Raw genomic sequence first — 12,724 nt, 5'->3', positions numbered from 1 at the left:
CCCATCACTGCTACGATTCTGACACCCGACAACACAACAACTAGGCATCGCTGAGTCTTTTTTGAGTCCAGGCTGTGCGTGCAATTTCCTCTTGCGTATGAATGACGTTTACTGCGAAGGGGTGTATAGACCCTTTTCACTCACGTGACCTTCGTAAACGCAACTGCCATTTTGGACATGAAGAAATAACGGTGTATGGCGCAGACCCTTTCGGTTCTCGCTCATCTAGCTGCTACAATGACTGCTTAGACTGCAACAATAATACCGAACACACATTTAAGTATCCGTCGTAAAGACGTGAAACTCGTCGAGTGACGAGTGTGTTCATTGATAAGCTAACACAATCTAAAAGTAGACATACCATCACACTGCCCTGGCGCTGTGTACAGTTTACCTTCTATGGTTTGTGCACTCACTATTTGCCATTACTTTCTCCAACCCAGTGTTCGAACTATGCCGATATTTTCGGGGGGTCCCTTTTTTTTCCCTGGGGGGGGTGCTTGCGCTTGTCTCAGAGCGCGGATCTCCAAACACATGAGAAGCCTATCTTACGCACATATCACACGGACTCCACACACGCATCGCATCTGAAGTCATAACTCATCAGGGGAAATCGTGTCCGCATTGGCATGTTCAAAAAAACAACCTCGCGTCAACAATGATACCACACGCAAGAAAAAAAAACAGTCAGGCTACTCAACACATCTGATCCACAGCAGCACCAAAGCATCACTGGAAATCATGTCGTCAAACAAATGGCACCACAAACATGAACGACTCGGTCAGGCTACCGATTCCAAACCCACAGCAGACGAATAATTAAATGCATCTTACCTTAAAGCAGAATCGACCACAAAGGAAGTCTGTTGGCACACTTCCTTTCTACTAGTTTGTCCCCCCAACCTGGCAGCAGCAGTCGTTGTCATATCGGTTTATTTTATCTTTGATGTAAACACAACACTTCGGATATGCAAATGCTTCCCGTTACACACGATTGCTATGTCAATAAACATCATTTTGCCAATATTTTAGAGACCATCCATCTTCTCCGTCGGTCAGCATCTGTCGGGATCCGATAAAATGATAAATCTTGCCTTGTGTGTTGATGGTTACTACATCCAGGTGCACAACAATATAACGGCATGATGGAAGTCTTGCTGAAAGTAAAAACTTTCTTTGATGGCTATATTCCTTTCGATGCTTCGCCGTCGTTCCTCGTTGTTGGCTGTGGTAGACTACTGGTAGTTCATGTCCAAAATGGCGGCCGCGTTTGTCGTGACGTCACGTGAAAAGGGTCCATAGGCTGTGACTGAATACAACTCCAGCACAATTGAAGTTTTATTTCATTTTTATTTTCTTTTGTCACGCATGTCTGAACTGAGACACAGTAGTACGTGACTACCTGTTTTATATTTGAGACTACAGCTCCCTAATCCATCACAAAATCCAATTTTGTGTTTTGTATGTTCAGTACTGCCTAGTATGTGAGTGAATAAACTCCCTTACCATTTTCTCTCATCCCAGCAGTTTTTAACAAGTACTTTTAGCATAAAATGTGTTCACCATTTTAATTGTAACATTCCACTTTAAAAGCCTTATTCATTTACATAGATTTAAAAAAAAATGCGATTAATCGCGATTAACTATATGAAATTCCGAGATTAATCGCAATTAATTTTTTTCAATTGTTTGACAGCCCTATTTTTTTTTTTTGCCACTTATGTCATAGATTACAAAATATGGCATCAAATAGATGCACATTATTGTTAAATTCTGTTGCTTTTCTATGTTAAATCTGTGTAAAAAATGTGTTCTATAGCATCTTTAAATGGTAAAATCTCAACAGCTTCAGGGGGCTTCGCCTGTACCCCCAGCAGGGGCGCTGCCCCTGCACCCTGCAAAAGGCTTGCAGCCCCCTTGACCCCTGCTGATAGTTTCTTACATTCCTCTATTTTTTTCAATTACTGCTGGGATCCCTGGCTTAACCTCTGCCTACTACTCTTTCTTACTTGCCCCTTTCTCAGAAATATATTGAGAGGGCTGTGTTATGCCAAATCTGTTGAGAAGTTTTTTAATTAATTTCGGGGGGTTGGGGTATGTTCCTTCATGTTGTTCAAACTTGGTTAACTCCAACAATGTTTATACATTATTTGTAAGTCGCCATCTTTAGTCTCGTTGAATGTGATGTAAAATTCGTGTTATCTACATTGTTATTGGTCAAAACTTCAATGTCGAGACCATAATAGCCAATCAAAACAGTTTTTACAAAGACACCCACATCCGTTTTCTTTTATCAAAACTTGCACATGTTCGTGAGCTGCATATCAAAAATACGCTCCTCTAATCGGCGTTTTTTCTCAAGATGCCGAATACTATTGACAAGCGAGATGAAGTGAAGGTACGTGAAATTGATGTTGGTATAAAGTTTAGCAAAGCAAAAGGAAAGCAAGAGAGGAGTGTGAGAGAGAGCAGAAGAGAGCCAGGTTAGAGCATGTAAAAACCCAGGAGGCGCTGGCTAATGAAAGAAAAAGGAAAAAAGAGAGGACTGGTGAGCTTTTGGCTTTGGCCAAGAAGCTGAAGAAGAATTCTAAATGATCAAATGAAAATTTGTTTCAAAAATAACTGAACTGTAAACAACTTTAACTGTAAAAAGTGTGAATAGACACATGCTCTTCCTTTTGAAGAAAACATACAAGTGATGTGGACAGTAAGATAAAGACGGTCCCCATAAAATATGCATTTGTTTGATTCAATACATTGAATATATGATAATTTGACTTATAGCTGACAGTGTTGATAACTGTATAACTTTAAAGTTTAAATAGACATTGTGAAGAAATCATATACAGGTAATGTGGACATTAGGAAAAGGTCAGTCTCGATAAGATATATATCTCATCTCATTATCTGTAGCCGCTTTATCCTGTTCTACAGGGTCGCAGGCAAGCTGGAGCCTATCCCAGCTGACTACAGGCGAAAGGCGGGGTACACCCTGGACAAGTCACCAGGTCATCACAGGGCTGATACATAGACACAGACAACCATTCACACTCACATTCACACCTACGGTCAATTTAGAGTCACCAGTTAACCTAACCTGCATGTCTTTGGACTGTGGGGGAAACCGGAGCACCCGGAGGAAACCCACGTGGACACGGGGAGAACATGCAAACTCCACACAGAAAGGCCCTCGCCGGCCGCTGGGCTCGAACCCGGACCTTCTTGCTGTGAGGCGACAGTGCTAACCACTACACCACCGTGCCGCCCCTAAGATATACATATATAAATGTTTTTATTTAATTCAATATATTTAAATATATGAAAATTTGAATTATTAATGGAACTGTAAGTAACTGAATTTTAATGGACATTTTTTAGGAAAAACAAGTGATGTTGACAGTGAGTAATAACCAGTCCCCATAAAATGTAGATATTATTTTGAATTTTGATACATATTGTTCTATATAATAGTGTTTTTATTTCAGTAAGTATGAAAATAGGCATCAGGTGTTTTAATTAACTACAGCTCAGATTGCAGGAAATGGGGTGTGTAATGCCTCGGTCACAACCGGCCGTACGTGCTCCTACGGCCGGTCTACGTGCAAAAAACACAAGAAACGCATGGAGGGCGCGTGTGTGACGTGCTGATTTTCGAGCCGTAGACCGGCCGCAGAGGTTCTTTGTCATGTCAAACAAACTCTACGGGCGCTTCTGTTTTTTTCAGGTTGCAAGACAAACTTACGGCCAACGTGCGTCTTTCTCCATGACCAAAAAAAACGCAGCGATTTGGGAAACGCCAAAAATTGCACAGCCAAAAAGTCGTACGTCCGGTTGTGACCTAGGCTTAAGGTCTCCTTTTGAAAAAAATTTTACTAGAGATGCCCTTCTAGTGGATGTAACAAGATGCAGTGCCCTCTAGGGTGCCTTTCCATTGGAGGAAAAGGGATGCAGTGCCCTATAGGTTCCTTTACATGCAAGGAAATGGAATTAATTGGCCTCTAGGTGCTCCAGTGTGCAACAAAATGTGCCATCTAGGGTGGCTCTGTAAGAAAAAACATGGGTTAATGCCTGTCTCCTTCACCCAAACCCCCCACCCCACCCCCAGTGTAGGTACGAGGTGCCTTTCAGGCAGTAAGTAAAGAATAAAACATGACGAATTGGGAGTGATGTGACGTAATGCGTTTTCGTCCTCTTTATTAAAGAATGACATTGTGCAGTTTATCCATTTAGTTACATTTAATGTCGTGGAACATTTCACAAAAAAATGGAAAAAAAAGCAAACAAAAAAACATCCTCTGTCCTTCGACTTTCCTGTGATGGAAACCCTAAAGGATCTGCTTTACCTCTGACCACACGGACACTTAGCCTCTTATGAGACTTGGATAACGTGTCGTGTCCACCACACACATCCATGTTTAAGTTATCGTTCAAAACGGCAACGTTCGCATGAAGTAATGTCTCCTTTAACGATGCTCTGGGTGCGTCCTTGACTCTTGTATGAGCGCGGGCACTGGAACTCTTCCTGGAGTCTCTTCTGACAAAAGCGTGCCACGTTACCCAGTCGCGCAACGCCAAAACCATGACGACGTCACATTTGTAAGTACCTAGTATCGACCTGGCATACTAGAAATGGTTCTGCAGATGTTTGCGCTTGACTTTGTGTGTGTTTGTGTAGGAAACAGTGCATTGAACTGGAGCAGCAGTTTGACTTCCTGAAGGATCTGGTGGCCACAGTGCCGGATATGCAGGGGGAGGGGGACGAGAATCACGCCGAGGGAGCGGAGAGGATCCCACGCAGGTTACACACGCACACTTCCTGTCGCTCTTACTGAAGTATTGCGTTCCATAAGTATGAGTGATGGAATTAGGCCGTGTATAAAGAAGTAGGATTTAAAGGACGATTCAGCGCGAGTATGTAAGGAATAAGACGATGGTGGGAGATGAAAATCCAAGCAGGGTGGTATGATCTAGCACAATAGACTGGTACCAAAATCCAGAATTGTGACACCCAAAGGCATTTTTGAGACACAGTCGGCAAACAGTCTTATTTTGTCAATTCGGGTGTGCCGAATTCAAATCTGCAATATGCCAAGCTCTTATCTGACCTCTGTTGACCTCTAGAGGTCATTGAGCTTTGGGCCTGTAAACGTCTCAGCTGAACCCAGTTTCTCAGCTTTCTAAGGAATGAAATGTACTGAAATGATTAATGGAGTTAGCAAATGGCCTTGTTTGTTAAATGTTTGGGTGCTGAATTCATTTTTCATTTGTAAAACGACATATGACCTCTGATAACCTCAAGGTCATTAAACTTGGCCTATAGGCCTATGCATTTAACGGCATTTTTAAACTGACTTTACTCCCTCAAAAAGAATATGAACAGACAAAAAACAAATAGAAAGGAACAAATACAACATTAAATGCCAGTCCATGTACATGTGACTTACTTTTCACAATGAGAATGCCTAGGCGATCACCTTACATAACATTGCATTACATTTAGCGGTTATTGTTTATACAAAGCTACTGAAAAAAGGACAGATTCAGCAGCATACAAAATGTGGGGGCATACAGGGTATACAGGTTAATCAGGGTTAGTATATATGAGAGTTTTTTTCTTTGTTTGTTTTTTGTAAAGGCTTTACCCTGTTTAAAACAAAAAACAAACAAAGAAAAAAACTCTCATATATACTAACCCTGATTAACCTGTATAGAGATCTTGCAGTCACGTGACTGGAAAGTACACAACCGCCATCATGTCGGTCAAAAACACCGCTGAATACTGCTGCACTCGTGTGCAGAATGGATCAATTTCAGCCGACGGACTACACGGCTCATTTTTCTAATGAACAGATAACTAGATATATGTCTAAAATAAACGATCTACAGATTTGTGACCCTTATGGCTTTCTGGACGGAGTTTTCACGACCGGATTTTGAACTGCCAGCGGAATACCCGGACGTGTATGATTACCTCATCAACTTTCCCTCGCTGTTCAGTGGTGAAGCACTGCGTGCTTATGAATCTCTGGACCGTTATCTTTACAGAAATTCAGGATTTGTCAGCGACTCAGATGTGGCATCTTGTAAACAAGAAAATGATCCTCACTGGATGGGTAAGTAAGTATTGAGTATAGCACTGACCAGCCGATTATAGAATAGAATAAGGTAATTCCAGCTGTAATTCCAAATCGTCCGTCTTGTTTACATGGATCTGGCGTTGGAGAGGTAGAGGCTTGGCAGTGGAGGTTTGAGTAGCTGTTTTCTGAGCTTAGTCAACAGGCCGGCTCTACAGCCTCGCTTTTGCTTCGGCTCCCGGCGCGCCTCCTTCGCTTTGCTTCCGATAACAATCCACGGAGACCCCGCTGGTCTCGCAATCTCGTCCGGAATGTTTTTTTTTTTTTTCTCGTCCGGAATGTTGTGCATGCGATGGAAATCGCTGCAAACCGTCACTTTCCGCTGGAAACCAATGTCCAGTAAGTCCATACGGTTGTAGTGGATATTGAAGTCCGGTACAGACGAACAACACGCAAAAATACACACAAAAAACATAAAAAACGTGCACAGGTAGGGAGAGCTTGTAGCCGCAGCCGTTGTAGTAGAATTGTATATAGTAGGGTTTTCCAGAAGAAAAGGTAGAAGTAAAAGCAGAAGTAGAAGGCGGAATATGGCGTTTGACCTACAAGATGGCGTCTGTCACAATCTGGATCGGCTGTGACGTCACATGCAAGATCTCTATACCCTGTATGCCCCCACATTTTGTATGCTGCTGAATCTGTCCTTTTTTCAGTAGCTTTGTATAAACAATAACCGCTAAATGTAATGCAATGTTATGTAAGGTGATCGCCGAGGCATTCTCATTGTGAAAAGTAAGTCACATGTACATGGACTGGCATTTAATGTTGTATTTGTTCCTTTCTATTTGTTTTTTGTCTGTTCATATTCTTTTTGGGGGAGTAAAGTCAGTTTAAAAATGCCGTTAAATGCATAGGCCTATAGGCCAAGTTTAATGACCTTGAGGTTATCAGAGGTCATATGTCGTTTTACAAATGAAAAATGAATTCAGCACCCAAACATTTAACAAACAAGGCCATTTGCTAACTTCATTAATCATTTTAGTACATTTCATTCCTTAGAAAGCTGAGAAACTGGGTTCAGCTGAGACGTTTACAGGCCCAAAGTTCAATGACCTCTAGAGGTCAACAGAGGTCAGATAGAGCTCGGCATATTGCAGATTTGAATTCGGCACACCCAAATTGACAAAATAAGACTGTTTGCCGACTTTGTCTCAAAAATGCCTTTAACTCCTTAAATAAGCACTTTTTTGAATTTTGGTACCAGTCTAATATGCACAGCGTTGTCTTCTGAAATCTCCAAATTATCTGATTGTCTTCTAAATTTGTGTCCAAGAAGTTTTTTTTTTTTCTTTTTCCCCCCCTCCAATACTCAGACCTGGAATCCTCGCTGTTTGTATGTACATAATGCTAGAGTGACAGATGTGCACGGTGATGTAACCGATGTCCTGATGGTTAATCTTGATCTTGTCTTTCTTTAATGTGGCGAGTTTTTGGATCTGTAATCCAGAGCTTTTGTGTTTCACATCCTGTGGTGTTCTATAACAGTGCAGATACGGAACAGTGATTACACGAGTTGGTGCGCATAGGGCTTCTTTCTACTGTGTAAAGCAAATTTAAAACAACTCGCTTGAGTAAGACAGTACAAGAAATAAAATTACATACAAAATATAAAACGCAGTCGGACATGGAGCGTTTGTTTGTTTGTTTGTTTGTTTGTTTGTTTGTTTTAAATCGCCTGTCAAAGCTGATTAAATGCCATGAGGGTGGAAGACAAGATTTGAATTCTGAACGAGAGCAGATTTGTCTAAGTGTTCGGGAGTTCAGTTTTATTCATGATCTTGGAACAGCCAACAGCTTTTGTGAGCAAGGATTGTGGTGTGTTTGGCGCAGAGGGCGAAAGCCTGGCTCAGGACGCAAGAACGGAGGAGCAGGAGCCAAAGGCAAAGACAAGAAGCTGTCGGGCACGGAGTCTGAACAAGAGGTGAGTCTGGATAATCAATCGAAGTGGTGATGTACATGGGAGAAAAAACTGTCTAATACAGGGGTTTTCAAAGTGTGGGAGAGTCAGCCCCCCCTCAGAGAGCAAATAAACAACAGCGCCCCCCCCTTACAATTTTTGTTGTTGCTATACTTAATGTTCCATTCGTATTTTTAAAAAATGGTTGTTGTACACATTTTTTTTTTCATTATTTTTTTCATCTGTGCTTTTTTAAAACATCTTGTTTTACACATTTTAAACATCTCATAGCATCGTTAGCTAGCACCTCTTGGCAGACAACACACTGTGGCAGTGGAGCATCTTCAGATCCAGTCCATGAAAATCCAAACTTTAAATAATCGTGGTCATACTTCCTTCTTTTTTTGCCTGGCCCAGACTCTGTCTCCTCACTCACTGTAGCTTTAGGTACTAAAAATCAATCCAGTTTGTCTCTGGCAAAGGCTAGCTGAAGTTCGCTAAATGTCCGCAATAGTAACTTATTCTGATTTATTTTGCCTCATGTTGCGCCCCCCCTGAAGAACTCTGGCGCCCCCTAGGGGAGGTGCGCCCCACACTTTGAAAAGCCCTGGTCTAATAGATGCGCAGCTATTACACTCACTGGCCACTTTTATTAAGAACACCCATACGTCCACCTGCTGTTTGATGCAGTGATCTTATCAGCCGATCCCTTGACAGCAGCACAATGCATCAAACCATGCAGATACAAATCAAGAGCTTCAGTTAATGTTCACTTCAAACATCAGAATAGGAAACACTGCGGTCTCAAGGTGTGACTTTCACTGTGGTACTGTGGGTGTTGGTTTGAGCCAGATGGACTGGTTTGAGTATTTCAGAAACTGCTGATCTCCTGGGGTTTTCACACACAACAGTCTCGAGAGTTTACACAGCATGGTGCGAAAAACAAAAAAAACACTGAGTGAGCGACGGTTCTGTGGATGGAAACAAACGCCTTGTTGATAAGAGGTCAGAGGAACATGGCCAGATTGGTTCGAGCTTTTTTTTTTTTTTTTTTGCCAGGAAGGATATAGTAACTCACAGCAACTCTTTACAACCGTGATGAGCAGAAAAGCATCTCAGCATGCAACAGCAGAAGACCACATTGGGTTCCACTCCTGCAGCCAAGAACAGGAACCTTAGAATCAACAAGAAGTTCCTGGTTAAAGGAACAGTCCACCGTACTTCCATAATGAAATATGCTCTTATCTGAATTGAGACGAGCTGCTCCGTACCTCTCCGAGCTTTGCGCGACCTCCCAGTCAGTCAGACGCAGTCCGACGCGCTGTCACTCCTGTTAGCAATGTAGCTAGGCTCAGCATGGCCAATGGTATTTTTTGGGGCTGTAGTTAGATGCGACCAAACTCTTCCGCGTTTTTCCTGTTTACATAGGTTTATATGACCAGTGATATGAAACAAGTTCAGTTACACAAATTGAAACGTGTCGATATTCTATGCTATGGAAAGTGCGCACTATAATGACAGGCGTACTAACACCTTCTGCGCGCTTCGGCAGCGCATTGAGACGGAGCTCAGATATCAATGTGCTGCCGAAGCGCGCAGAAGGTGTTAGTACGCCTGTCATTATAGTGCGGACTTTCCATAGCATAGAAAATCGCTACGTTTCAATTTGTGTAACTGAACTTGTTTCATATCACTGGTCATATAAACCTATGTAAACAGGAAAAACGCGGAAGAGTTTGGTCGCATCTAACTACAGCCCCAAAAAATACCATTGGCCATACTGAGCCTAGCTACATTGCTAACAGGAGTGACAGCGCGTCTGACTGCGTCTGACTGACTGGGAGGTCGCGCAAAGCTCAGAGAGGTACGGAGCAGCTTGTCTCAATTCAGATAAGAGCATATTTCATTACGGAAGTACGGTGGACTGTTCCTTTAAAGTGGCCGGGGAGTGTGTATACTGTACACGTGCAGTATGAAAAATCTCTCCTGAAAATTAAAGACTGTCGATTAAGGCAGACTGATTTCTTTACTACCTCAAAGTGAGGGAATGTTGGCTTTCGTTCAACACGAGATTTCATTAAAAAAAATGTAAAGAACCATGTTATTGGTTTCATAAAGACTAGAGGAATAAAGCTTACTTTTGTTTTCTGTTCAGTATTCTATACTATTCACCAGGTGTATGGTCCTGCGTCTTGACTGAATTGCCTGGTGTGTTAATTGGTTAAATCTGTTGTTAATATTCGTGGTCTCTTACATTTTTATCCCCCGCTGGCTGAAAGGCCCGAAGGGGGATTATGTCGTGGCGATGTCCGTCTGTCTGTCCGTCCCGGGAAGGGTACTCAGCTTGTGAAATCAACTCCTCTCTCAGTTTTTGGAGGAATTTCACGAAACTTGTCAGGATTCTCTGTCAGTAATACGCATTATTGCAATTTCGTTCAGTTCGGTCACATTTTACCAGATACAGCCCTTGATTAACAATTATACTTTGACAATTTCATGAGTGTGTTTTCCTTCTGAAATCAACTCCTCTCACAATTTTTGGAGGAATTTCACCAAACTTGGCAAAAGGCCTTGTTGTATGTCAGTAGTACGCATATTATTTTGTTCAATTCGGTCGCGTTTTACCAGAGTTACGGCCCTTGATTAACAACCTTGTACTTTCACAATTTAATGAAGGTGTGTTTGCCTTCTGACATCAACTCCTCTCATGATTTTTGGAAGAATTTCTCGAAGCTTAGCAAAAGGCCTTGGTATATGACGGTAATACGCATATTGCGATTTTTAATTTCATTTGTGAAAATTAGTGCTGTCAAAGTTAATGCGATCTCAATTTATCGCGGTTAAAAAAAATAGTGCCGTTAACGCAAATTCTAATTTGGCCCTGCGAGTCACCCGTAGTTCCTGTTGAGGCTTGTCGCACGCTGCTTCAATAAGAGTATGTGTGAGTGATGGAGAAAGACATAGACATATAAACATCCTCGCCGCCATATTGGATGGGGCAAAGTGGAGATTGTTCAACCGTCTCTGGTATAGCGTCTAGACAGTAGCCGAGAATAAAGATGCCTCATTCATGTGCTGCGTTTAACTGTACCAACAGGTTTACCGTCCAAACGAGATCACATGGGATTACGTTTCACAGGTGAGACTGGAAAAATACTTTTCAATACTGTTCCTTCAGTCTTCAGTTTCCCAGCTCATCTCCACCGGGTAGGTGTATAGTTATAAGCAGTGAGAATTAGATAATACAGCGCCACACTATGATGAACGTTTTTGAACGTATGATGAATGTTTTTATTTTTGTTATCTGTTTTTTTCTTCTTTTATGGCAAATACTTCTCTTCAAAAGAAACTAATGAAGAGTAAAATAAAACATTTTTTTATTTTCACAGTGATATGCACTCTATTTTTCATCCCTTGGTTTTCTCATCTAATATGGAAGTTATGGATGTCAGTGGCTGTGACAAGATGTGTTATGCTCTGCAATAAAAAAAAAAAAAACATTGGTACAAAGCAAGCCCATTCACTTTTTTATGCTGATAAGAGAATTACAATGGTTTTTCATGTGACAAAAATGTGCGATTAAATTGCGATTAATCGCGAGTTAACTATGACAGTCGCGACATTAATCGCGATTAAATATTTTAATCGCTTGACAGCACTAGTGAAAATGTTACCAGAGTTTTGACCCTTGATTAAATAACTTTGACACTTTCATGAGAGGGCGGCATGGTGGTGTAGTGGTTAGCGCTGTCGCCTCACAGCAAGAAGGTCCGGGTTCGAGCCCCGTGGCCGGCAAGGGCCTTTCTGTGTGGAGTTTGCATGTTCTCCCCGTGTCCGCGTGGGTTTCCTCCGGGTGCTCCGGTTTCCCCCACAGTCCAAAGACATGCAGGTTAGGTTAACTGGTGACTCTAAATTGACCGTAGGTGTGAATGTGAGTGTGAATGGTTGTCTGTGTCTATGTGTCAGCCCTGTGATGACCTGGCGACTTGTCCAGGGTGTACCCCGCCTTTCGCCCGTAGTCAGCTGGGATAGGCTCCAGCTTGCCTGCAACCCTGTAGAACAGGATAAAGAGGCTAGAGATAATGAGATGAGATGAGACTTTCATGAGAGTGTACGTTCTTCTGAAATCAACTCCTCTCACAATTTGTGGAGGAATTTCGCCAAACTTGGCAAAAGGCTTTGTTATATGACGGTTATAGACACATTGAGATTTCGTTTAATTTGGGCAAATTAGGGCTGTGCGATATATCGAATATACTCGATATATCGCCGAAAATTCTGTGTACGATACATAAAATTATTATATCGTAACTATCGAGTATTTTATGGTCATCTTCCGACTTGTGTTTGTTGTGTTTGTTTAAAACATTTCCCGGTGGTTTTCTCCCTGTCCCTCAGGCAGTAACGTGAGAGGCTGTCTAAGGGTAAAAAAAACAATAAAGTCACACACTCGCCAACCAATCCCGGGCGACATCTCGGTGCTGAAAGGAACTTCCAGGAAGATTTTCTAGTTTCGGTTGTGTTGCCAGATTGAGCAGTTTACCGCCCAATTGGGCGGTTTTAAGTGCATTTTGGCGGGTTTTGAATATATTTTGGGCTGGAAAACGTCAGCAGTATCCGGCAACACTGCCGGCGGAAAGATTTCCTAGTTTCGGTTTACAGCGCTGACTCAGTTCGTGCAATCGCTGGTGCT

The 12,724-nt window shown here is 42.1% G+C and overlaps 1 protein-coding gene across 1 annotated transcript in view; it reads left to right on the top strand.

The window, feature by feature from the left end:
* Window positions 1–12,724, top strand: part of drap1 (DR1-associated protein 1 (negative cofactor 2 alpha)) — a 49,105-nt gene that overhangs the window by 23,317 nt on the left and 13,064 nt on the right. The window contains exons 3-5 of the mRNA XM_060917051.1: window positions 4,503–4,596; window positions 4,676–4,798; window positions 7,965–8,055. Coding sequence (XP_060773034.1) covers window positions 4,503–4,596; window positions 4,676–4,798; window positions 7,965–8,055 — 308 coding nt within the window. The remainder of the gene's footprint in view (window positions 1–4,502; window positions 4,597–4,675; window positions 4,799–7,964; window positions 8,056–12,724) is intronic.

The sequence above is a fragment of the Neoarius graeffei genome, chromosome 3 (genome assembly GCF_027579695.1).
Source record: "Neoarius graeffei isolate fNeoGra1 chromosome 3, fNeoGra1.pri, whole genome shotgun sequence".
Classification (NCBI taxonomy): Eukaryota; Metazoa; Chordata; class Actinopteri; order Siluriformes; family Ariidae; genus Neoarius; species Neoarius graeffei.
Note: the sequence above shows the minus strand (reverse complement) of the source record. Positions and strands in the feature narration are given on the sequence as shown.